Source organism: Homalodisca vitripennis, chromosome X (genome assembly GCF_021130785.1).
Source record: "Homalodisca vitripennis isolate AUS2020 chromosome X, UT_GWSS_2.1, whole genome shotgun sequence".
Taxonomy (NCBI): domain Eukaryota; kingdom Metazoa; phylum Arthropoda; class Insecta; order Hemiptera; family Cicadellidae; genus Homalodisca; species Homalodisca vitripennis.
The window spans coordinates 81,792,958-81,819,020 of record NC_060215.1 but is presented as its reverse complement, the minus strand read 5'-3'; the positions used below and the strand labels follow the sequence as shown (position 1 = coordinate 81,819,020).

The following is a 26,063-nucleotide window of genomic DNA, read 5'->3' as shown; positions in this document are numbered from 1 at the left end:
CTTTGTTCTTCTTTAATATCATTTTCCTGGTTCTCGGATAATTTATTCGATTTCTTAAAACCTTTAAGATCTTCGGTGTTCATTCGTTGACATGGGTATTCTCACTGATCCTACTTACGATGTTCAACCTGTGATCTGACTGTACCAACTGCTGCTTTATTGGTAACCTTAGAAACACCAAACTTTTTTATTTTTGGGGCTTTATGCAGTTTCAGGTACCAGAGCCTGGGCTTGAGCTGGTGGTGGCCGGTATAAGTGGGTTTCTCGGATATACATCTCGAAGTGTAGCGCCGAAGAAATGAGTTCACTAATCGTTCGAATATCTTGTCGCTTTAAAGTATGATCATACTTTGGGTGCATATTCGAAAACAACCTATCAAGCTTCTCTACCAGCGTCATACTCGGGCCTGAGTTCACTATCACCTTAGGTTTTAAGTTTAATTTCATCACCCATATTTGTTATATAGCCTTCTGGAAGGAAGTTCAGTTCAAAGTCTTTACAAAATCCCTAAAACCTTCCAAAAATTCTCTATTATTCCGGTACCAGAGCAAAACTGCGCCTTTTAGCAATTCAGGGAGCGCTTTTATCAGGTCACCGCCTGATATATTATAAGCTTCCATCAGTTCATCGAGTCTTTCAATGAACAGGGTTTCGGTCTCCCTCGAAATACAAATTCAACTTTCCAACGATATTGCAAACGTGAACGGAATTCAAATGCGGCTGTTTTTGACGGTGCCTCTCCTCCACTATTCGATTTTCCAGAGAATGGTGCGATTCATGCTGCCTAAGAGGAGCGTAAGGAATTCCTGGCACGAAGTACTGACTCGTCGCAGGAGTCGAAAGTTTAGAGGCGTCACTAAAAAAACAGGTCTTGTTACGCTATCATCAATTATTGCACTGTTCAAATAGTTAGGTCTAATATTTCACTCAGGCGTGGTTCTACTCTTCATTTTAAGCGAAACTAAAAACCTCTTTACTTCATTAGTATCGGGTGGAATTTCGAGTATTTCCCTCAAATTTATATTTTGGCTCCTTTTATCAATTGCTACTGAGGTATCCAACTGACCAACTCAAGTTTTATTGATATCTCTGAAAAGGAGGAGAAGAATTTCAACAAAGCTTTCTCAAAATCATTAATATCGACTTATCAATCACTCTATAAAGTTATCGAAAATGGAGATATAACTTTCTCGTTTTTTTATTTAAGGCTTGGTTTTGTCAGCAGATCTGAAATTTAGCAACACATAAAAATTTATTTTAGACAAGACTGATTTTCACAGCAGTCTAAGAGGCTATTAATAAAAGAAAGGTTTATTTAATCGAAAACAATCCAATTTAATCGCGATTTATAGTTATTTTTTAACTAATTTTAAATATTCGACAAAACGTCACTATTGGTGATTAAATTGGTGATTAAAGATGATTAAATTTTTAACAACATACTTAATATTAAATTCGTGCCAATTTAGACAAAATATGCATGAAAATCTTGCACAAGCATTGTAAAAAAATATGATTACAATTTACCCAAAACTTAGCAAGCCAAGCAAATCAAACAAGCAAAATTGTATTTCTAATTTTATTCTACAAGCAGTAAACTCTTTATTTGTTTAAACTCGAAAAATGGATTACCTATCGAATAAATTGAAGTCCACTGAGTAGATCGTATCTCGTTATCGTAGCGTACATCTCGAAGCCGTTCGTATCACTCCTTGACAGGCCCTCGCAGGTCCATTAATAGTCGATGAGGCTCCAGTCTAGGTGGAGGCTGCTACAATCCGTGTTAGAAACCCCCTCGCGGAGACAAGCTGGCCCGAGACGGTAACGCGTTTTATTACAGCCACGGCATTAACCCGCCTTCTTTCTTCTCGTTCGTATAATTAAACGTTAAAATATTAACACATTTCACTGTTCTAAAGAAAAAATTCAAAATTTGGGACCTTACAAGAAAATCTAAAACGTTTTCCCTTAATTAAATGTAATTTTGATAGTTCTTTTCATCTTCCATTTCTAATAAAAAGGAGCCTAATGCATCCGTCATTATGATTACTTTTAATTAATTATAAATCCGGTACATTGCATTAAGTAAACATGAATCTCGGTCACCGTGTCTATTTGACAATGTTTTACTTTTTTATAGACCGCAGACCCATGCTAAGTAAATGGATCCTGTTCGCTGCTATCCACTATTACTTGGCAGTGTATGTGGGGACAGATAGCTTGCCAGAGTGTCTAGATATACCAACTCTTGATAGTGACTTGAATTTTGTAAGTAATCTTCATATGCTTATGTTTCGTATTAAATAGGTTACTTACGTTTTAATCTATGTACACTGTTAAGAATAACTACAACTGAATCAATAACTGTTATTATTGTGTGGTCAGCAATCGTATAGCTTGATTTGAATAAGTTCTGAAATTATTTAATTTTGTACATGTTGGTTTAGGGCATGAACGGGGGTTTTTTATTCCCAAAGGGAAGTAGCATTATCTGATTTAAATGAGACCATTCTTAAATAAGAGAAAATATTTGTGTTTTTGCATTGAATTTACAACAATATAATTAATTTTGTAATCACTACTTATTCTTTTAAGTAACACACCCACTAATAAATATTTGCATTTGTTGTCCTCTTCTGAATTGCTTACTTAATGTTTATTCCTCACACTTCCGTTCATTTTATGAACAACGAATTGCAATAAATAATAACTTCGACCTTGGTAAGACATACATTTTCTAAACTAATAAATAAAGTTATATCTATAAAATAAGCTATCAATTATTTTTAACACATAACTTTATTTATTAGTTTAGAAAATTTAGATATTACAAAGGTAAAAGGTGATATTAATTCATTTACTTAAAAAAATTCATTGTCCATAAAATGCACGGAAGTGTGAGGAATAAACATTATATAATAAAAAGAACAAAAAATGTTTAAATTACTATGATAATCAATTCTAAAAATTCCTAAAAAATGTATGTTTATCCATATTACGGAAAATTTAAATATTAAAGTTTCGTAATAAGCATAAGGTTACCGAAATCAGAGTAAAATAATAATTATTAATAATGATTAAAAGCCATTGAAGTACCATATTTTAAATTGGGAATATTGCAAGAAAATAATAATAAACAACCTTTCAGTGTGTGTATAGATTACTTGTATGTTTCAGTTCATTTACTGGTACACATTTATGTATTTGTAAATATTATAACCTGTAAGTCTTACATGTATAATAAACATTTGTTATTTTAGGCCTACTGCAACCAGCCACTTTTTATAACATTTTTGCCAAAAACTGAGCAAAATGAGTTCATTGACAACATATGTGGTACTTTGTTCCCCCTTCCGGACGACCCTAACACTTACAACTTGTATTTCTCTACAGTTTAGTAAGTAACCGAATGTGATGTTGTTAAGGTAAATGAGTAAATATAGAATGTATCGTAACAAGTATGATAGAAGGCAGTTTTTCTATAGCAGTACAGATTATATGGATAGTAGATTATAGGCCAATAGGCTTAGGCTACACACTGCTGGACAAACGTCGGAACAAAAATTTGTGTTATAAATAAGGCACCACTTACAACAAGACAACACCGGGTCGAGCCTCAAATAATTATGCAGAAAGATGAGATTAAAGAATGAAAAACTGACTGTGGTTCGTGAGGTAGTAGTGAGGCTGTTTCGCAACTCAATCCCGAAATTTTCTTGATTCTCCACGTCTGCATTTCAATTCTAAGACAGCCAAAATAAATAAATTAATTAATTGGTTTAATCTCGAGCTTATACCTCCGACATATTAATAGCTGAGGGCTATGAAATCTCAATAAACCGGTCCTACATTGCTATAAGTATATAGAAAAAGCAAAATTAACCTTAATTTTGAGATTTGGATAGTTTTTTATTTAGAAATTAAAATACTCGGGAAAAGTTTTCCTTGGGAGAATTGGCGCCTGGTTTTTGCCTTTTCTCTGTAACCGACCAACTCAATGTAATTTATTTGGGCATTTTCTACATCGAGTTCGAATACTTGGATCAAGATTTCACTTATCTTCTATAACACCTCCAGCCATAGCGTGGTGAATACTGTTCCAATTCCAGCGACATATATTTAAAATAGAAAATGTGAAAATCCGAACTTAACTACTAGAGAAGGAAAAATAGCAAGGGCACTTTTACCAACAGTACCGACCTATTTTAATTTATCTCTCTACTTCTTGTGGGTTGAGTCGAATGTATTTGTTGGAATATCGTTCTTATAAAACTTTGTATTATTAGAGGCAAGAATTTTAGGTACATAGCAGCTAGCATGGTATGGTGTACTAAATAAATAAATAAAGTATCCTTTTTTAAATACTCTTGTAGAGATCCAAACGATACGTTTGTGGACAAACCAACATAATCCTGCCTAAGGATTCCAAATAAGCAGATTCCTTTAGCCGGTGAAATTCAGACTAAAGCATAAATCAACAAACTCGTTGAAGTGATAATTTACAATTCTGACTCGGTCATAGCTTTCAATAACATTCAATGCACTATTGTGACTATGTTGTATTTTAAGTTTGCAGAGTACGTTTCTTCAATCCATCCATTGTTTGACCTATTGGACGAAACAAACAGAGATATATATATTATATCTCTGATATAATATTACGAATGATATATTTATATCTGATTGTAGCAATCTGAAGAATGTTAGTATTGTCTCATATCGTACGAAAGTGTTATCTCAAAATAAAAATCTACAAAAAGTCACCTTGATTTAGTATTGAAGATATCCCAGTGATTATTTAAAAAATTAAACTTGATATCATCACGTATCATGTTATCACTTTCATGTTGAATCCAGCGGAAGGTATTCCTATTCCAAAAAGGATATATAATTTTCTTTCAAATTTAAAATCTATATAAAAGCTATAGCTAACACGAGAAGTTATATATATAGGTGAATTTGGATGGTTTCCTTATCTTTATCTTTGCAAGCCTTTAAAGAGCTTGGCCAGATCAAAGGTAAGTTGATAATACTTGCTTCATCCGATCCAGAGTTGTCTGAAATCCAAATTAAGTGTCAGACATAAAGTTGATATTTGTCCTAATCGGCATTATTAACGATGGATTGTATTCAATAGGATAGCAGGATTTCTTTGGATATATGCCGTTGTTATATGTGACATATGAAGTGGTATATGATCTCTTTTTCAGGTTTCTTAGCCTTAGACATAAAGTTTAACATGTACTAGAGTTAAAAACATAAGAAAATAACATAAGATTCCATATTTATGTGTTACAACAGAAAATGTGTGGGTTTTAAACTGAAATATTTGTATGAGACCTAGTCACAGAATGCAATAATGAAATGACATTAAAAAAACGTTACTTTATTAAGAGATTAGTTATGACCACACGAGCCTTTCTTACACTTGCATGCATGATAACAATAAGAAACTAAAATTGTGTTATGACCATAACCAAACATACAAACAAATAATCTTAGCACATAATCCAGCGGAATGACGAGCATAATTTCCGTCCGGCATGCTATGAGACACATAAAGACACAAACGACAGGTTGCCAATAATTTTGAGGGAGGGAAATAGACAAACGCCTTCACTCTAACGCAAAACTGTTTTGTTTTCGGTTTTATTCATTATGTCCATTATGTATGTTTTGTTGAATTTATTGGATTATTATAATTTGTTTAGCTTTCATAGTTAATTCATTTATAGTACTGATAAGTAGTGTGGACTGACTTAAACAGAATCTTGACTTAGCGGTTGATCTGCTAAATTTATGTATGAATCTACAACTAGTTTTAGTTTGTAAAAGTTCTGCTAATTACATACCATGTTGGCCTTATCCCACTTCTATTGATGATTTTAACGCCAGAAAAGTTGAAGGTCTCTCTTAAACCTCCTAATAAAACATCTTGAGACAGAATTCGACAAAAGAAAACGACAGCCAGCAGTACCACAACACGCACGACAAAATTGTTCTTACCACGTCAATCTACACTCAAGAGACTCTGTAAACCGTTAAAATTGTTGAGATGTCTCAACCCCTCATTATAAAAAAGTTGGGAAATTTGGTTTACCCACAAATAAAAACAGTGCTATTAAGGGGAGCACTTCGTAAAAAATCTCAAAAATTACAAAATTTTTTTTTTTTTTTTTTTATTAAAGTTTGGAATTTCCCGATAACAATTGGTGGTATTAAATTTTTTTTTATGATGACTAGAAGTGTCCGAAATATTTTTTTTTAAATAGGCCTGCAGGCAGTTTCGGGCCTGTAGCAGTCACACTTTGAATGGTGCTGTTATAGTACTACTTCGTTGCAGTCATGTTCATGATTTGGTTGGCAGTGACAGTTTGTTATGTCAACAACTTACACTAAACCAACAAAAACATCTGTTTTATAACCATTGCTTATAACCTAGGTAGCATACATGTTTTGGTTACTGACATTTCTGTTTTAGAGAGTGAAAATTACGTAAATGATTATGGTTTTTTGTGAGTTTAGTGGAGAGTTTCTGAGTATTTTTTGTTATAAGTGTAGTGAATTTTATAATGCCACGTTCAAAGCCTGCTTTCAAGAAAACGCGTTTTCAAAGGAAATCAACATAACCCTCCAACTAGTCCTAGGCCTAGTTTCTCAGGATCAAGTAACAATCGAGGTACAATACTCCAACATGTGGATAGGCCAAGACCTCAAAGTGCATCTTCTAAGAAGGTCAGTCCTTTTTTTGAAACAGTACCAATTGAATGAAAATGATGAGTCTGAAAACTGTATAGTTAATATAGGATTGTTGAATGAGGCTCTTAGTAACGTTTCAGTGTGTAAAAAATTGCCATGGCCAACTTGTTTACAAAGTAAAAACACATTGTAGGCCTAGCATCAAAAATTATAGTCAGCTGTTCTGATTGTGAAAACACTATTACTGTGGACAAACTCTGAATTAGTCAGGCCTAACACTATTCAGAATGAAGCAAAGTCTGATAGGCCTAACACATTTTATGACCTAAATCTTCGTTTGGTTTATGCTATGCGTAACATAGGCAAAGGTAGAGTGGCTGCGGAGAAAATTTGCGCTTTTATGAATCTTACACCTCCGCCTTTGAGATATCATGAACATGAGCATTACTTGGGTTCAATTGCTGAGTTAGTGTGTAAGAAGTCAATGCAAAGTGCTGTGCAAGAAGCTGTATCGGATAATGATGGTTGCACAGAGACCTCGCTATAGCTGCTGATGGCTCATGGCAGAAGCGGGGTCACCTTTCACTAAATGGAGTGGTATCAGTGACATCTTTATCAACCGGTAAGGTCCTAGACATCGAGATTTTATCTAAATATTTGCAGATGCACTAATAGACTAAACAACACGCATGGTGATGGCTGTATCGCAAACTTTGAAAGGTTCTAGTGGAGCCATGGAAGTTTGCTGGAGCAGTCGCAATTTTTCAGCGCTCGCAGGCATTGTATGAGGCTCGTTACCTTGAATACCTTGGTGATGGAGACAGCAAGGCGTACTCCAGTGTATGCGAAGCCAAGCCCTATGGTGATACTGCCATAACAAAGATAGAATGCATAGGCCATGTCCAGAAAACGGATGGGATCGAGATTAAAAAATCTAAAAGCTAAGACTAAAACACTCCCTGACGGCTCACGACTTGGCGGCAAGAACAAGCTAACAGATTCTGCCATTATTCACTCCAAAAATACTACGGATTGGCAATTTAGACGCAACACAAACTCTGTTGAAGACATGAAAAAAGCCATTTGGGCAGAGTTTTTCCATGTGATGTCTTCTAATGAAAGGCCTCAACATGGACTAATGTCCAGATGATGAAGAAACCTGGTGTAAAGTACCCGGCAAAGCCCGTAAAATCCAATGAAAACTATGATCATGGCAGCCATTTTTCACTTGCCTGAAAACCTAAATAACATTTATTAAACCTATTTTTCAAGATCTAGCCAATCCAACTCTACTGGGCAAATGTACTAAGGGAAAAACTCAAAATCCCAATGGTCCCTCAACAATGTCATTTGGACCTACATACCTAAAAGAACATTTGTGGAGATTAAAACTATTGAAATTTGCATATATGAAGCTGTTACAGCTTTTAATGATGGCTACATTGGCAAATGCAAAGTATTTCAAAGAAATAGGAGTGTCACCAGGGCAGCATTTTATTACAGCAATGAAAAAGCTTGACCGGGCGGCGAATTTGGAAGGCAGAGAAAGCTCAAGAAGATATAGAGAAAAAAATTAGACCAGAAGAAAAAACTTACTAAAAAGAAGTCTGGAGGATGAATATGAGGAGCAGGAAGGAGATCAGCCAGCCTATGCACCTGGAATGTACTGAAAAAGGTAATAAAGCAGTATTTTTTCCGTTTTTTGTGTTTTTTCCGAAAGTTGCGGTTTTCAATACAAAAGTACATTTTTTCTCAAAAACTACAAATGGTAGGAATATGAAAATTTTTTTTGTATGTTTGTAGCACTGTTTTTACATATGTGGAACCACTAAAAACATCACATTTCACTGAGTTCAATATTTATATACATACATATACACATATTTATATAGGTTTTTTGACAAGCGTTAAAAACAAAAATATATAACTTTTAGGGTATATGCCAAAAAAAAATTTTTTTTTTGGTTCCACGTGTTCCCCTAGAAGCCCTCTTTAAATGAAAAAAAGAATTATGAAGATACCTCAAGTAGTTCTTGAGATAAGTGTACCTATGTTAACATTACGAAGATAGGGCGAAGTGCTCCCCTTAATGGTTACTGAAGTCTAAGTGTGTACCTACATTAGTATACGAGTTAGTACGGTGGTGCATATTTAAAAAAAGTAAATATGTAAATTAAAACTATTTTTAAATGCATTTAATTCAAGTATCATTTTCAGACATTTACAGTAAGGTAATAAATATTACAATGTAAATAAAAGTGAAGACTCACTATAATTCATAATTAATCTTAGTCATTCATAATAAATCCTAGATTCAAACAATGTTTTATATTTATATACTACATCGACATTTGTATAAATTTGTCCAGGTAGGAAATTGCAACTTTATATAAAATTATACATAAAATATTTTTAATTTTTTTCATTTATTAAACAACAAGAACTTCTTAAGAGGTTTAAGGATTTTTTTTCTTTCATTTTACATTTTAAATTTTAAATTTCGTGTAAATAAAGTAAAAAATGTATTTCTTTTTCAATGACTAACGTTTAACTTATTCATGCTGTGTAATGTTACTGTTTTTTACACAAATTATTTACTTAATAGAAACCAAATTTTGATTGTTTGTTCCAGCTGTGATGGGTCAACTAGAATTGAGTCATACATATTTACTGATATTGAACCTGGAAGATATCGTGGATCAAGTAAGATCAATATTGTAGTTAGTTACTAGGAATAAATAAAATATTAACTTACTGTTAAGGAGTGGGCTGTTTCATGGATATAATTTATATATTTAGAACAAAACTTTTTTATTAACTATGAAATTAAGTTGACATACAGAATTATTACACAATTGACTTTAATTATAAAGGTAAAGAAGCATAGCTGATTTATATTTCGTAGTATAGTATGGAACACTTAGATGACTTATATATATATATATATATATATATATATATATATATATATGTATGTATACTGTTAGTAATAAGTGATAAATACTGATTATTTGTTACTCTGCAACGTGCAAAATGTTCTAAAATTCATTATATATTTGAATTTTAAAATAATTTTCAAACCATTTAAAAAATAAAAATATAACATAGAGTTGAAAATCCTAACTAACTAACTTGCTGAGTTATAATCATTAGCCTCTTGTTTTGAGTCTTCTAGGAGTGGTAAAAACTTTAACTTTTAAGATTTGATTTTTATTTATTCAAGGTTATAGTTGCATATAAATTTACTTTTATTGTTTTAATATGTCTGTAAATGGACGTAAGATATATATAAACACATAATCACACACAATGCTCGTTTTCCGAAGTTGATGGTGTATCAATAAGATATAACTTTCATTTAAATATCAAAGTTACGTGGCGTTCACATTTTATAGTAATTGAAGACATTTTTACAAATTTGCAGATTTGCAGGTATTTATGTGGAAATGGAGTCCCTCAGCCACTCCATCAATTTACAGCTCTCATAGCAAATCAACAAATTTTATACAACAATATTAATAATTGGCTACCACTGTTATAGACACAACATATACACACACTGAGACACAAAGAAATACCGGTAGTAAAAGTATAACTAATGATAAAGCATCAGTATAAGCAGGGCTAAATATTTTAATTTTTTTATTCCGTTTATTAAGAATTTATTGGATGTGATACTTCGAGTCTATTTTACAACGAGTTGTGGATATGCATGCTGTTAATACTATTGTGGAGAGTTAAGTAAACTTCAACAATTTAATATGTACCTGTATGTGTTCGTGTCTGTGCTTTTTAATACTGTAGATTCTGTATTAGCAAATGGGAATGTGAGTATACGAGTGTATTGATTTTTAGGTGTATATTTTTCCCCCGAAAGGGCCTCCGCACAGCCTGTATTACTTCTAGTTTCTATAGAAGCAAGAGCTACATACATTGCATGAATAGTTTTCAGATTGTGTACACGCTTTGGGAACTTTAAACCAAAATTTAATATGTTTCTTGTTGAATAATGATGGTTTGATTTACCATATTTTGTTATTTACTATTACGAGAGCGAATAATAATAATAAATCTATATTTCAGTAAACAAATGAAAACATTCTAACGCAAATGCCAATTAATAGTATTCATAATATATGCTAATTTTCAACCCCTCGGTCTATCACTAACTGACTAACCGAGTAAAATGTCTTTCACAACAAAATTTTTCATAATCGAAACTTGAAATTTTGGGATTCATTGCTTCGTCAGAGATCTCCACCTCATTGATTACATCATCTCCTACCTGAGATAGCAAGTGTTCTAATATAGTCGTTCTAAGCTGTTCAGTTCTGCAGCTGTCCCTTTCTTGTATAAATGGACGTATCTATACTGAACCAGTTTGCTTTCAAATTGGCAGTGCAGGGTGACATCGAAAATATACTAGCTGGGTAAGATCAGAAATCCCATCTCCCCGAATATAATTTTAAAACACTCTCTGGGTTTAATTTCGGAATGATTTTGCCAGTTTTACTGTTGTTCTTAATACGCTATGAACCTTCATTTAGATCAGCTCTCCACAGTTTCAAACCGAAGGCCAAATGACGATGTTAGCATAAGCCTACGAGGGGAAGTTTGCTAGATTACGTAAGACATAAATGCCTGAGGCAACCTTTGGTGAAAAACTGTGGAAGTGATCGCTTCAACTCTGTCTCCGGTCCAGGTATATCTCTAGAAACATAGCGGATTCGGCTTCATCTACGATAGCTTCTTCCCCCATCACAATAGTATTCGTATTCTTCTTAACGGAGGCAAAACTGATTGAGTTAGTTTTGGTCCAGTTTTATTTCAGATTTATTTTTAAAAGTTCTCGATGCGCTTTTAGGCGCGTAAAGACTGTGATCTCGATACATTGATTCGTGTCATAAATTTTACCTTATGCAGAGATTTGTATCACCACATATTGGTAAACATCTTGAATTGATGAATTAACACTTTTGACGTAAATGAGGATAAGGATTGGCCCCAGAATTGAACCTCAGGGAACGCCGTAGGGCGTTTTTACTTCGTCTGACAGGGTGTTTTTCTGATCTGCACACACTACTCTCAGTCACTAAGGTATGACGAAAGCCAGACTTCAGCAGACTTCGGACACCACTTTCCATAACTCATGCAATAGTGTCACATAATGCATACAGTCATATGCCTTTGAAAGGTCAAGATGTAACTGTATGCTAAACACTTTTTTTCGCCTCTCCAAGTAATCAACAGAACAGTCAATGAGTTTGGTAACAGCATCAATGGTCGATTTGTTTTTCCTGAATCTGAACTGTTCAGGATTAAGAAGTTCTAACCGTTCACGGTAATGTTCGAGTCTTCTAATATACCTTTTCTAAACCTTTCCGAACATTTTACTCAGAAAAAGGAAGTATTGAAAAAATGACGATAATAATTTTCTATGCAGGGATCATTATTTTTGAAAATCGGAACCACTGTTGCTATCTTCTAAGCGGAAGGGAAAACAAATTGAGCTAAGGGAATATAGGCTAATTTAGTAATTGGCATTCAAATTTGCTTGGAGTAGCGCGATATAGTTATTTTGTTGATGATACTTGACTACTTCGGCTTCAGATTCTTGACGACGACCGAGTCCACCTCCCCAACAGAAGACTGAACCATGGAAGAGATCGGTCTCACTCGTACACTGAAGTCTACTGATCGGTCTCACTCGTACATTGAAGTCTACTAATCGGTCTCACTCGTACACTGAAGTCTACTGATACAGCCATAATCAAAAAATATTATTGAATTTGCTTGCCATTTGAAAGCGATCGCCTGTTTACCTTCGGATTGAATTGTTGAGTAGTATGTTTGTGTTGTAACATTTTTTTGTATTACGTCCCACGCACATTATGAAAATATATCTGCTTTACTAAGTTTTTTGACATCTTTAGATATCTCCTGCTTTAGTGGCTATTATTTCCTTTCTAAAATTCTATTTAAATTTTTGAAAAACAGTTATAAACTCATCTTTTGGATTTTAAATAAATTTAATATATAATATAATATAATAAATAATTTATTTCCCCAAAATAACAAACTGGATATTACAACCAAATATCATTGCCATTATAACGTATTTACTATAGCAGTAAATAACAAATACAAAACATGTTTTCTACTTATTTTATTTATAATTTATGTACTTAGAGTAGTAGAATATAAAAAGTAGGTTACATCCTTTTAGATTTTTCTTTATTTTTTTAAACTAATAATTAGGCCAATAAATTTACACAATAAGGGAAATTTAGGTACCCCATAAGGCTGTGCCTGTATACACAAAAAGGGTAAAAAATAAAAAATAGCGGAAAAGAGCAAGAATGAAATGATAAATATGACTTATTGTAGCTTATGTAGTAAATAATGTATTATTATGTTTCAAAGTTTACATTTAGTATAACTATTTGTGCTGTATTAAATAAAAAGGATTTATGCATGATTTACAATTAAAATATTAGGCTTTTTACATGTAACATTAAATATTATACATTCCTTTATATTAGTGGAGAGTTTGTTTAAATTAATATATTAAATATTATATCATAAATAATTATTTTATAATGCTTTAACTTGTCTATTTAAATATTATTATAACTTAGCAGACAAAATTAACCATACACTAATTTATTATCTTAAACATATACTCATTATCATTATTACCGATCAACTAAATTTTCTTAGAAAATATATTTATGTTCCTACTATTTTTGACTAATTCTGGCAATAAATTATATGTCCTCGGAGCTATAAAGAAAACATTTTGTAAAATGTGTTTTTTAAGGCTTTGGTACACAAAATTAATTTGCATTTCTTAATCTCATTTCTGCTTAATTTACATTTTTCAGAGCATTACCACTTCTAATATAAAACAATTTTAATACTTTATAAATGTACATATAACGAAGGGGTAATATGTTCATACTTACAAATAAGGGATAAGAATGTTCCCTAAAGTTAGCTTTGGTCATTAGTCTTATAAAAATCTTTTATATTGTTATTAATGTTCCTACATTTGTGATATAAGTTCCGCCCCAGCAGGAGAGAGCATAATCAAGCCTACTATGAATTAAAGAAAAGTAAACCGTGCAAAGTACGTCTGATGGGCATAATTGTCTAAGAAAATTATAAATACGAAGTTGATTCATCAATTTTCCCTTAAAATTTAGTTCCCTATCTAATACGATTCCCAGATACTGAATAGTATCCAACCCCCTAATTTTGAAACAAAAATCATTACAAAAAGGTTGGAACCTCTAAGCAGTTTAAACATCTGTACACTAACGGATTTAGAGTTGTTGTTTCTCCCCTTAGGCTAAAATGTATATAATTTGTTTTCTCTGGACTGAGCACCATCTTATTAACTTGGAACCACAACCTCAACAATATCAGATCGAAATTGATATGCTGCTCTACATCAACACGACTATTTTCAATATAGCACAAGGCAGTGTCGTCAGCAAATGATATAACATATCCTTTGAACTTAGCATTGCAATGATCATTTCTGTAAATCAAAAACAAAGGTTTAATTTTTAAATTTGGGCTTTTTTCTTGAGTAGAGAATATCTGTAATAATCCAGGTATTACTCTTTCAATGAGGTAGCTATTTCAATCAATGCAGTGAAAGCTTCCTTCACAAGTTCAAAGTGTCAACAAATGACAACGATTCCCTGTAGAACTTTGTAGGAGTACGAGGATTTTAACGTTATCGTTTTCGAAATATTTTTAAACATTTTTCTGAACATTATTCAAATTAAGCATCGAATTATTTGACTCTCTCTCAAAGTGTTCAGAGATAGACACGTCGAGAATAGAAATCGGGACGGCAGGACAATTTTAAAGACGTTGTCGATGGCTGTAATGGTTCCGGGGTCACTCGAGTTGGTGTATCCACGGAGCAAACTAAATAAAAAGAAGAACGTCGCGAAACTGCTGCGTCAAAGGGTTGTAACTATGAACTACAACGCCTTTTGAACGTAACATATTTATAAAGAATGTTTTGCTTCATTCGTTTAGGAATCTATATAAGCTAATTATTACAATGTTCTGTCAAAATTTCCAATTCAAAGTCTAACTCGCGTGTGTGGTTAACTATGATGGGTTGTTGAAGATGGAGCTTGCGTTGGCTACTTGTTAACTTATTTACATTCAAACACATAAACCAATATTTAAAACTTGTAATTTTGTGATGTGTCTAACGAAGATAGCCTTGCTTTCAAAAGGCCTCACAAAAATAAAATTTTTAATATTGGTTTATGTGTTTGAATGTAAATAAGTTATGATGGGTTGGGATACCAGATTATACAATAATTTCCAAAACCCCCTCACCGGAGTAAGGTCCTCTTATGGGACCAGGTTTTATCCGAGGCAGTTGTATCAACCGCATAGGATAGATTTGGAAAGTATGTTTTAGTTCAAATTCTTTGCCCTTCAATATAACATCCCTGAAAAATATGTGTAACAACATTAATAATAACATAGTTAAAATAGGAAATTTAGGCAATTTTGTAATTAATGCAAAATAAAATCGAAGAGGATAAAACTTTGAAATTTTTGCAGTTCTAAATGGGCTTCTGGCTTTCATATTCATTTATAACGGAAAAATTATGCTTCCAATAAAATTTTAATTTAGTTTTTTCTAATTAAACATGTTGATCCATCCCTCCAGTCATATTTTCTGTACATGCCGTGAAAAGAGTTATACTCTTCAATCGTTGTTTTGGCCTAATTATAAAATCCTTATTACATTTGCTTCAAATGACTACCACTCCTCGTAGGGGAATGAATAAAAGTATTTTCTACCGTTCCTGTATTTTATAGTATCTTAAAGAGTTGTAGTCAAAATTTTCTTTAAAAAATAATCCATCTCAAAATACCTCAAGTTAAGCCTTATTTTAGTTGAGGTAGTTAAGCCTCAAAACATTGGTACCATTCCCACGTGGGTGAGTTCGGATTCATTGAAGATATAACTCTTTTACAAATCAAATACTAGTAGTTTAATTTTATTTCCCTCTATTTATGTTTCCATTGCATGCATTAGTGTTGTTGGCAATGTTTAAAAGTGTAGTAATGCAGGTGAAACCCTTAGAACCATCTAGTTTTCCAATGTCATTAAAGACATATCTACAATTATTAAGTGGACTTTCGTATGTTTATTTCATCATCTAGAAATAATGTTTAACAACTGAGTTCTTTTAGAACACTGTTACTTGTTTCAGATCCTTTCTGCACTTACACTACAAACGTGATAGGATATGCTGGCTGCGACACGTATGTTCAATACAGATGCCTTGAATTTGGAGGTAAGAAATGTATTGAAAATATTGTACTACAAAGCTACCCTACTTATTATGTTGGTATTTCTACCATATTCGGTGCCCTATAAGTTTATATTCATCGTTAAATTGAATATTCATGGTATATTTTCACTGAACTGGTTTTGGTCCCACAGTGAGGAATACCTCAGCGAAGAATCCGCATGAAGGCGTATAATAGCTCACCGTGTCACAAAAAGAAGCCTAGTTGTGGGAATATTTGCTGTGAAACAGAGCATTAAAATCACGAAACAGTCTCGGAATGTTGAATATTGGATTGTATCACAGAAAAGAATCTTTTAACAAGGAATCCCATAGCGAGGAATGATTTAACCAAGAATCTCACAGCATGGCGTCATAGGAGTAAACTTGTTTGCGTAGGGAATTTCGGTGTCAAAGATAAAAATTATTTGGTGGGATAAATGGCTCATATGCAAAAATTATGGTAAGGTTAGCTTAGTCAGTATTTTGCAAAACATTATGTGACGATCGTTTTCCATGTTTTCTGATTTGTTTCATATTCCATTGTCGATGATGGTAGCAGTTAAGCTTCCATATGGAAAAATGTATTTTACTCTGAGCGTTTACTGCGATCTTTTGAGTTCTTTTGTTTTTACAAGGTGGCAGACCAAAGTATTAGAATTATTAATTAGTACACCAAGTTATTCTAGAATCATAGGATATTTTATATTAATATAGTTATATACTAATGTATAGTAGAACTGTTTTGTTATATAGTTTATAGTTGTTCATCTCCATAAGATCTGCAAGGGAAAATATTTTAACTCTACTCATTGTTATACAAATCTAAGTAGTCCTTTTACATTTTTCATAGCTTATATATACTTAGTTTATTTTGAATATAAACAGAACGTGACATAAGTTTAAGATGAATTTTGCAGTAGTATTTAAGTAGCCAAGTGTAAAGGTAGCTCATAGACAAGGAAGGCCTGATAAATAGTTATGTTCATTGGGTTGCAATACACATTTCGCAAAATACGTATTTTTTGACCTAGGTTACCTGAGAATCGGTCTGGTAACCTCACGGTTAGATAAGTCGCAGGCTTACCACTTGACTATAGTGAAATTCAATAAAATGTACGATTTATTTAATGAAAACTGAACAAATTTTTATAGTAAATATGTTTTTATTATTTTTATAACTTATTGAAGGTAATGAAGATTTTTGTAAGTATTTACTTTACCCACTTTACATTATTTGACAATTTTTTACCAGAGGAAAATGGTTAGCAAATGAATAATTAAAATATCAGAGATAAGAGAAAAAAGGTTATCTAGAAAAATAACTAGTTGATCGGGCTGACAATAATGTTTCCTGCCATCAGTGCAAGCTGCAGTGCTGCCCTTCGGTGATTCAATTCAATTCAATTCAAAATTCTTTTATTTCATCAACATGATTTACAATTACAGTGTATAAATAACTACATCTAACCCTCTAGCATTGCTAATCGATTGAGAAGAATAGATCAAAAGATACAATTTATATTAGTTACAATAAAAATTCACTTTACCAACATGCATAGTAATTAAATCAATATAAATATGGAGTATATAGTAAATATTATGATTAAACTCGTATATTGAATTAGCTTAAATCTATAGTATACAAATTTCATCGTCTTACAAAGTATAGAAAGTTAATATAAAATTAATAGTTTAAAAATGTAAATAGAACTGTTATTGATTTTTGATGTATCGGTATATTTGAATTTGGAAGGGTGGAAATATGTTTCGAAGTCTAATATGAATGAATTTATTGAATGTCTATGTATAGAAGAGAAAGTTGCCTCAGGGCAGTGTGGTCTTATCAATGTCCTTTGTTTGATTGTTTGGAATGTCTGGGACTGAAGATTTTGATGATAAGGTAAAAGCCTGAAATTGAGGGGTTATTGCTGTTTCATATATATTGTTCCTTCTTGGCTTTGTTTTGAAGTTGTTTGTGAGTTAGGTATACTGAACAAACTTGGGAGGGCCTCAGTCCAGTATGGGTGGTGGATGAGTGAATACTGTATGAAGTTCTATGTGTGTTGTGTTACTAGTGAATCAGTGTAGTGAATTTAAAAGTGCATTTCTGGATTACTTGATGGTATGTTTTTTGTTGTTTTCTTATTTTATTTTCTTGAGAATATTACAAAAGTATCTATACACTACTTTGAAATTAAATAGCTTTTTAGCCATTTATCTATTTGATATTCATTCTGAAGGTGTTGTAACTCTCCTGGTAATGAATTTATTAAATTTGGTATTCTGTATTCAGGTATTACTTTGCCATATCTATTTTCGTGACGTTGAACCCGAAAGTTTCTATGCCTTAAATTATAATCAACATCCAACAAAGTTCTAAATTCATCCTCAAAATAGTGTCTTCTTAAATCCTTAAATTCTCCTAAAGAGTTAAATGACATTATACCAAGCATTTCCATTTCCAATATCATAAAACAGAGTTTTTTGTATCCTAACAATAATCTTTTTCAAAGGGCTTAAAATATATTCTGGAGCTAAGTAATATAGATTAATTCCATAATAAAAGTGACTTTGCACCAAGGAAAAGTAGATCATTCTTTTAGTTACAACTGGAAAATCCAAACGAATTTTCTGGCATATAAACAAGATATATCTAAGTTTATTAGTGAGTGTCTCGATATGTTTGCTAAATTTCATATTATGATCTAAGTACATTCCAAGTTATTTTAAACTGTTATCAAACTCTAGTTTTTTACATTGACATTGATCATTATTTCAATAAACAGTCTTTTTTATGACAATACAATAAGAGACCTCTACGAATATTGACATTAACTACAACTCTTGGATTTCTAAAAATAATAGCTTTAGTTTTTTTCCCATTTATTTTTATAGAGTTATTAAAAAGTATTTAGTAATCAAATTTAAATCTTCCTGCATAAGTGTATTACACATTTCCGCATCTTTGTAAGTCACATAAAGAATATTATCATCCGCATATTGTAAAATTGAGCTGCTGTTAAACTTCAAACTAAGCAAATCATTTACATAGATATTAAATAGGGTGGGTGATAAAATACTACCCCTGTATGAGCCCACAGCTCTGAACATAACTATCACTGATGTGCTGACCTATGTCCACTGCTAATTTTCTTTCTTCAAAATAATTTCCTAAATAACTTTAATAGTTTATTTCTTATTCCTATATCACTCAATTTCTTAATCATTATTTTATAATTTACTAAGTCAAAGCCTTTGACAAAATCTGTTGCCACCCGCCATAGCGAATTGTTTCTCGTGTAGAGCCTTATTGATGTCTTTTGTTAGGATTTCTAATAGATCAATAGTTGATTTATTGCTTATAAATCCGAATTGACATGGACTAATTATGTTATGTACAACCAAATGATGAGACAAATGAGACGCTAGAGATAGTACCTATCAGTAAAATATCAAAATTATAGAGAGTCTAATCACTTGCGGGTCTCTTGAGACTTTCCTAAACTGATGGGCTATTTGGGATATACATAATCTGAATATTCAAATATTGATGTACATTTTATGATTTATGAGCGCCTAAAACTCGGTTGTGAAAATGAAAGTACTGTACTATGGGAAATTGTTAAAATTGGTTTTAGAGTGTTTTAGGTAATGACGGTTAACTCCATGTTATTTATTTTTATACGGTAGATAGCCTGAAACTCAAGATTGGTTATCACATCGGGCTTTTAATCTAGACTCGGGTATTATTTGTTGTTATGTGAAAATATCATACTCAATCCACAGTCCAAACCGCAAAGTGATCAGCTGCTCGAGGTTATTAAACAGTCTAAACGATATTCTACTGAGAGACTAAAAATAATTGTATGGTTTTGCTTTTAGAGTTATCACAGTAATTTATGCATAGTGGTTAGTTACTAATTTATTATAGCCTAGTTTACTACTATTTCTTCCACAGTAATATAATTTTTGCTTCGTTGTTTCATTGTTATCCCTTTTAGTTCCAAACTTTATTTTTGAAATTATAACAAAAAGGTTGTAGCATATTTTTAGATATTTTATCTTATTGGATCATTCTTAGCAACTCCCGCACAATGATTAAAACATAGTAATGAAAGACTATACACTAAAATATTTCCTTGATTTTTTGTTCAGACATTTTTAAGACCAACACTCAAATAAGTAAAATTCCACACTCATTGAATCATGCACACTGGTATACACAAGTTTTGGTAAAAATGACTACCAAGTTTGATTGAATATCTCTAAAAATATAAATTTAGAAAATTTTTAATTCACGTAGAACCATATTGATTTTAGACTTGTGTGTACTCATTAATCAGCTGTGTTTATGCAATTTAAAACACGTATATTAGAAACAAACATCTATTTTTAATATGAAGTCTTATAAATTACTCTAAAAGCTGTTTATATTCTTATTGTAACTTTTCGAAATGTCATTCAGCCAACTTTTGGCACTTTGCTCATGTTCATACAACGTCCGGTTCCGTTGTCGTTGGCACTGAGAGGGTTGAGTGATTTCTTCTTACTTGGGAATTTTTTGTTTTCTACGTCTTTTCTCTCTAAAAGTATTGCTACCCTATTCACTCCTTCCTCTTTTAAGGACTAACGGCTAAGCCATTGGCCTCTTCTGGACCTACGGGCCAATCTATCAGCCTTGCTAATTTATGAGGGAAAGACCACGGGCCGATTATGGATCCTATAAATCACTAAAAATTTCAATTTAATTATAATTACAATAAGCATTGTGCGTATATTCCTGCCAGGCCCTTAAACTGCTTTATGATGGCTGTTGTATTGTTTATGATTTTTAATGTGTGATTATGAACATTTCGAACGAGTTTTAAATCTGTATTATTTTACAGTTGATAAGGAAAGGGAGCCCGGCTGTGACTAATTTGGTGGTAAAATGAATGAATGAATTATTTTATATCTCTTCTTCTTGTCAAATTTTGACAATGCAAATAAATAATTTAATATTAAAAATATATTTTAAATACTCAATATACTTTAAAACGTAACGTTATTGCCCTGCGAAATAAGCCTATATGGGTCACGGCCAGTCCACAAGCTTGAATAAATAGCACAATAATTATTAACTATATACTTTTTAATGGAACAGAAATTATAATAAAAATAATAACATGGGATTAATAGAAACTAGTAATATAAAAACATTATATATTTAAGACGTTTTAGAAATTCATTTTGATCTTTAATAACTGCAAAGATGGTACAAATCATATTTAGTATTTATATGGATCTTAGATATGAATATATATGGTCAACCGTCTGGTGATTTAAATCACTACGGTATTGATAATAATCCTTTATGCCCTTCAACATCTAAAAGAGAATTTTGTAAGGAAGGCAACATATCCAGAACATGAGTCATTATCAAACCCCAGGTTCTGATTCCTTTCAGTGACAAATGCAGCCCATTTCAAGCTTCCACAAGTTACCTAACATTCCGAAACATTTTAGTCCTCAAATGGTTAAACACTTGCATTTATAACTTAAAGATGTAATATATACTTAGTGCACATCCATGTTTTCACGATAATAATGATGCACACAGTGGTATACAGATATCACTCACTTTTCGTGTTAAATTGATTGACAAAAGTAACTTGTTGGCCTATTACTAGCGTTTAACAAATGTGAGTGTGCATGCCTCCATGTTTTGCCTACCATTGATTCTTGTTATTACCGATATGAAGTGGTGTTCAGTAATTGGGTATCCATTGATTACTGAGGTAAGATTAATGGATAAGTATTTTCTAAATAAATAAAACACTACATGTAAAAAAGTGTATTAAGGAATATTCACATACTTCAATTACATATTTACAAATTTATATTTCCTTTTGTAATTTGTGATCTTCAGTATATTGGTTATCTCATCAACTGTGCCAAGAAGAAAAAAGGCTAGAATATAAAAAATGATCAGTTTTCTATTTATTAATAAATTTATTAGTTTCTCTTATTCAGTAAGAATATATATATTTTAAAATGTAGCAATCGTGTTTTTAAAAGTACGTGAAACTGTAGCTAAGAATACTTTGGAACACATCTATTTTTGTGTGGGAAAACTGATGCCCACATGGTGTGAGACTTCGAATCTGGGATCTGAGGTACAGAGCCAAATCTAGCACAGGTGGCCATAGCAATCTTTATCACTACAGTTGACCTTGTACTCTCCTCCTTATTCTGTTTGATAAGATTCTCACACAAGACAGTTGTACACGAGGGCGTGCAAAATGAAGTTAAACAAGGGTTGGCCTTTTCTTTAAAAAAATAACGAAGAAAAAAGATTCACTATTTAAAAAAGTAAAGTTATATGGTTTGAAATAATTTTAAATAGCTATTATTGGAATCTCAATGCCAAACTAATTTCTTTTTGAGTGATATAACACTTTGAACTTGAAGTGACGTAATTTTTAAGATAATAGAAATTATATTTATCTTTTCAGATGATTTCAAATTATAAATGATTACGCTAGGAAAATCACTCTGTGTTTAGAGAAAAAGAAAATTTTTGCATACCACTGGTGAATTATATTCTATTGGATATGTCAAGGTCATGCGTAATCTCAGTTTGCTTATAGTTGTGAATAAGTCTAAAGGCCTGACGACTCTGCACGAATCTGTCTAATTCCGAACATGTTCGACTTGGTCGGAGGCGCTGGTGCTATTTTATTTAATATTATCCTCATCTCACACCCGTCACATTAAAGTTAGATTATGGGATTTGATACTTTGTATTTTTAATTTAAAATAGCTTTCTTCAGAAAAGGATTTCATGGGAAATACATATCGATTTGTGATAGAAAAGTATTATCATTTTCCTACTACAACATTTTAGAAAGTCAAATTTATTATGTGACGACTCGAATACGTTACAAAATCTGGTTGAGAGTGAGTCATACCCTGCAGATTTGTAAATAACAGTAGTAATAAATTCGAGTTGGCTTGAATCGAGAGTGCGAGACGAATACAAACCTCTGACTAACTGCATTGTCACTGGAACAGGAATAGGTCACTAATGGTGCTGCTGCAGCCAGCATTTATGGCTAGAGATGATGTGATCAGATTGAAATACTCTGAAATGTTTACCTTTAATCTGAGAAATACTATATCGGAAGAGCACACTGCTGGCCAGGTACATTTGCAATCAGTCCTTTATGTGTTATATAAGATAATAATTTCAGAACTGTTTACGAATGCCTCTGGCCAGGCACAGTGTGACCAGCGCCATAAGGTCTGGTGGTGAACAAAACCTGCTTAAAATAGTAATTTGCCATGTAGTGTGCAAATATTCCATATCTGATCATTAATGTAAGCATTCATGTTTTACTTAAGGCCACTTTTATTTGGAAAAATAAATAATAAATCATTTTCTTTTGAAACAAATAACAAAAAATATTTAAAGAAATCGCCATTTATCATTAAATAATCACAACTGGATATTAGAATCACTTCAAGTCACTTGACAAGTGACTTGTTTAAAAATCATACTGTAAGTTCTCGATCAATCATTCTTTATCGGAATTTCCTCCTGAAACATATTGTAATCTGATGTAGGACTCACCATTGATACGTTCCTTACTAAAACTGTAAACAAGGTTTAATGATGATTTTTTTATAAATAAATTACATTCAGCTAAACAATATTAATTACCTATATCGTTTATTTTATTATTCCACGTTTTTTAAATATAATAATATTATTTAAATATTTAATAACTTCTGATGCTTGTTTACATATCATAAACAATTGTGTTCTTTCTAAGTTGTTAGAATAAATTATTCAATTTTATTTATTCCAAACATAGCTTTTAAATACGTTTATCTGAAATATAAAATACATTGCAGATATAATTATAGCGATCCCTCTTAATCCTAAAACTTCAATGCTTCGTCTCGTTAACAAACGACACCATATTTCTATTCCCTCTTCAGTCACGGTTTAAAATTTACTAGAATTTTAAAATCTGTTGATAAAAGTATCTATATGTAATTAATATATACTAAATTCATTCAAAATTTAGAATAACGAAATTATGGAAAGGTTTTTATGAACATATAAAATATATAGCTTTTTCTAATTTTGAAAGGTTCTGCCTGGTTGCAGTTGCTCACTATTATTGTTTTAGTATATATATTTTAAGATAATGAATATTTTATGCAAACCTATAAATAAAGAAAACATGGTTTAATATTAATTTTAAATAGCTAAATATGCACTTGTTTCACACAAAGCTTAACACTGCAGACATGGTCACACGAAATAGCAGCTATTTAAAACGACATCTGAATAGAAACTACGACAAAAGCAATCGGCAAATACAGATTTTGTTCACTTCCATTATTTGTCGTTTTTTCGGCAGCAAAGTGCTTAAAAATTAGGTAAAAAATACGCATAAAAACAGCTATGGAAAACACGAATAATTTTTAAAATATCATAAAAAGAAATAGAAGATGACTAGGCTGACAGTAATGCCACCGGGACAGATCTAAAGTGGATATCAGCTACAAAAAACATCCCTCGAGATAGAAAGTTCTTTTTATATCTCTAGTCTTAAAATCTCTATAAACGAGATAAAATCAGGAATGAAAACCTCTATACAAACTAAGGGATACTTGTTAATTGATCCCTTATTTCGAAATAAAGGTTTTGGTAATGAGATTTGACCCACAAGTATGAGTATAAACAATTAGGTAAAAATAACAATAATCCTATTTTTACAATTAAACTATCAATTTTCATACTCTGGACACCATACTTTTTGTGTTCATATAATGATCACTAAATACTATATTTGAAAATATGCAATACTTAAAAACAAAGAGTTAATTGGATAGTTTCATCTTCCATAAGTCAAAGTTTCATGTGGTTCAAATTTTAATAGCCATGTCCGAGAAATAGTTATAGTCCAATACTGCTATATTTTAATGATAAAGACTGTTCCATTCTACAGGATGAAATATTTTGCTAGAGAGATTATATAACATTAAACATACTTCATCCTCGAATTATTTTATCTGATTTCTTTACAGATTGTGACGGTCAACCGAGCGTAGTTGGTATCTCCACATCATGTCGCCCCCTAGGACTTTCTTGTCTCCAAAAAATTGAGGACATATTGGACGATGCCGGAGTTCCTAAATCAGAGTACGTAGTACTCCCGATGAAGTTGCCGAACCGATGTGTAACGGAGAAGTTATGTATCAACAACTTCGAAGGGGACTTATATTGTGCTCTTAATCTTCCTAACCCTCAACCTGCCCTCCTCCCACCACTTCTTCCAAATCCTCTCATCGCGCCTCCTCCTTTGAGTTCTATCCTTCCAGGTCCTTTTGGTTAGTATTTACTAAATCAACCTGTCCTCATAAATCAATCATAGTTTAGTACTACATTTCTGAAACATTATCATTTCAACAGGTATATTTGTTCTAAATTTCCTTCTCAGTTATGATTTTTTAAATAAATTGATGTCCATAAATGATGTTAAATTTATATAGTGATAGACTTCATAGACTCCCAAGATATATTCATAGCTATAAAATCATACAAAAGAATGATAACCCACAAAACTGATGAAGAATTTAAAATCCATAAAAACAGTTCAATACGATTACATATTGCATCAGATTATTCTTTAACATCTTTTGGTCAGTGAAATACCAATATCAGCCACTAACGCGACTGATTTGTGATACCTCAGGAATACAGTGGGTATGTAATGCTATACGCTTATTTTAATTACATATTTTACCTTAAAATTTTAAGTCAGAGAGCCGTTAAAAGATGCATTCTAGCAACTCACTATGCCTTTTCTCTATATCTACGAAGAGGTTATATACTGCAAATTTTTAAAATAGATTGAAACAAGGCAGAAACATACATCGGTATTAGAGAAGGGACATAGATAGTTATTGTGTTCGACAACACAGAATTTTGATCTTTCAATGTCATCTCATATTAGAGTGAAGATGATCAA

At 32.1% G+C, this 26,063-nt stretch overlaps 1 protein-coding gene across 1 annotated transcript; it reads left to right on the top strand.

The window, feature by feature from the left end:
* Window positions 1-203: 203 nt before the first annotated feature.
* LOC124369491 lies at window positions 204-25,551 on the top strand. Its single transcript, XM_046827503.1, has 6 exons — window positions 204-255; window positions 2,142-2,269; window positions 3,262-3,398; window positions 9,333-9,403; window positions 15,958-16,041; window positions 25,120-25,551. Exons 1-6 carry the CDS (start codon window positions 204-206, stop codon window positions 25,425-25,427), a joined length of 780 nt encoding a protein of 259 aa, XP_046683459.1. The 3' UTR covers window positions 25,428-25,551.
* The last annotated feature ends 512 nt before the right edge of the window (window positions 25,552-26,063 follow it).

Coding starts and splice junctions, on each gene's coding strand:
- LOC124369491 (XM_046827503.1), top strand. CDS start 204: ATGCAGTTTCAGGTACCAGAGCCTGGGCTTGAGCTGGTGGTGGCCGGT. Junction 256..2,141: donor GCTGGTGGTGGCCGGTATAA/GTGGGTTTCTCG, acceptor ACTTTTTTATAG/ACCGCAGACCCATGCTAAGT. Junction 9,404..15,957: donor TGGAAGATATCGTGGATCAA/GTAAGATCAATA, acceptor TACTTGTTTCAG/ATCCTTTCTGCACTTACACT.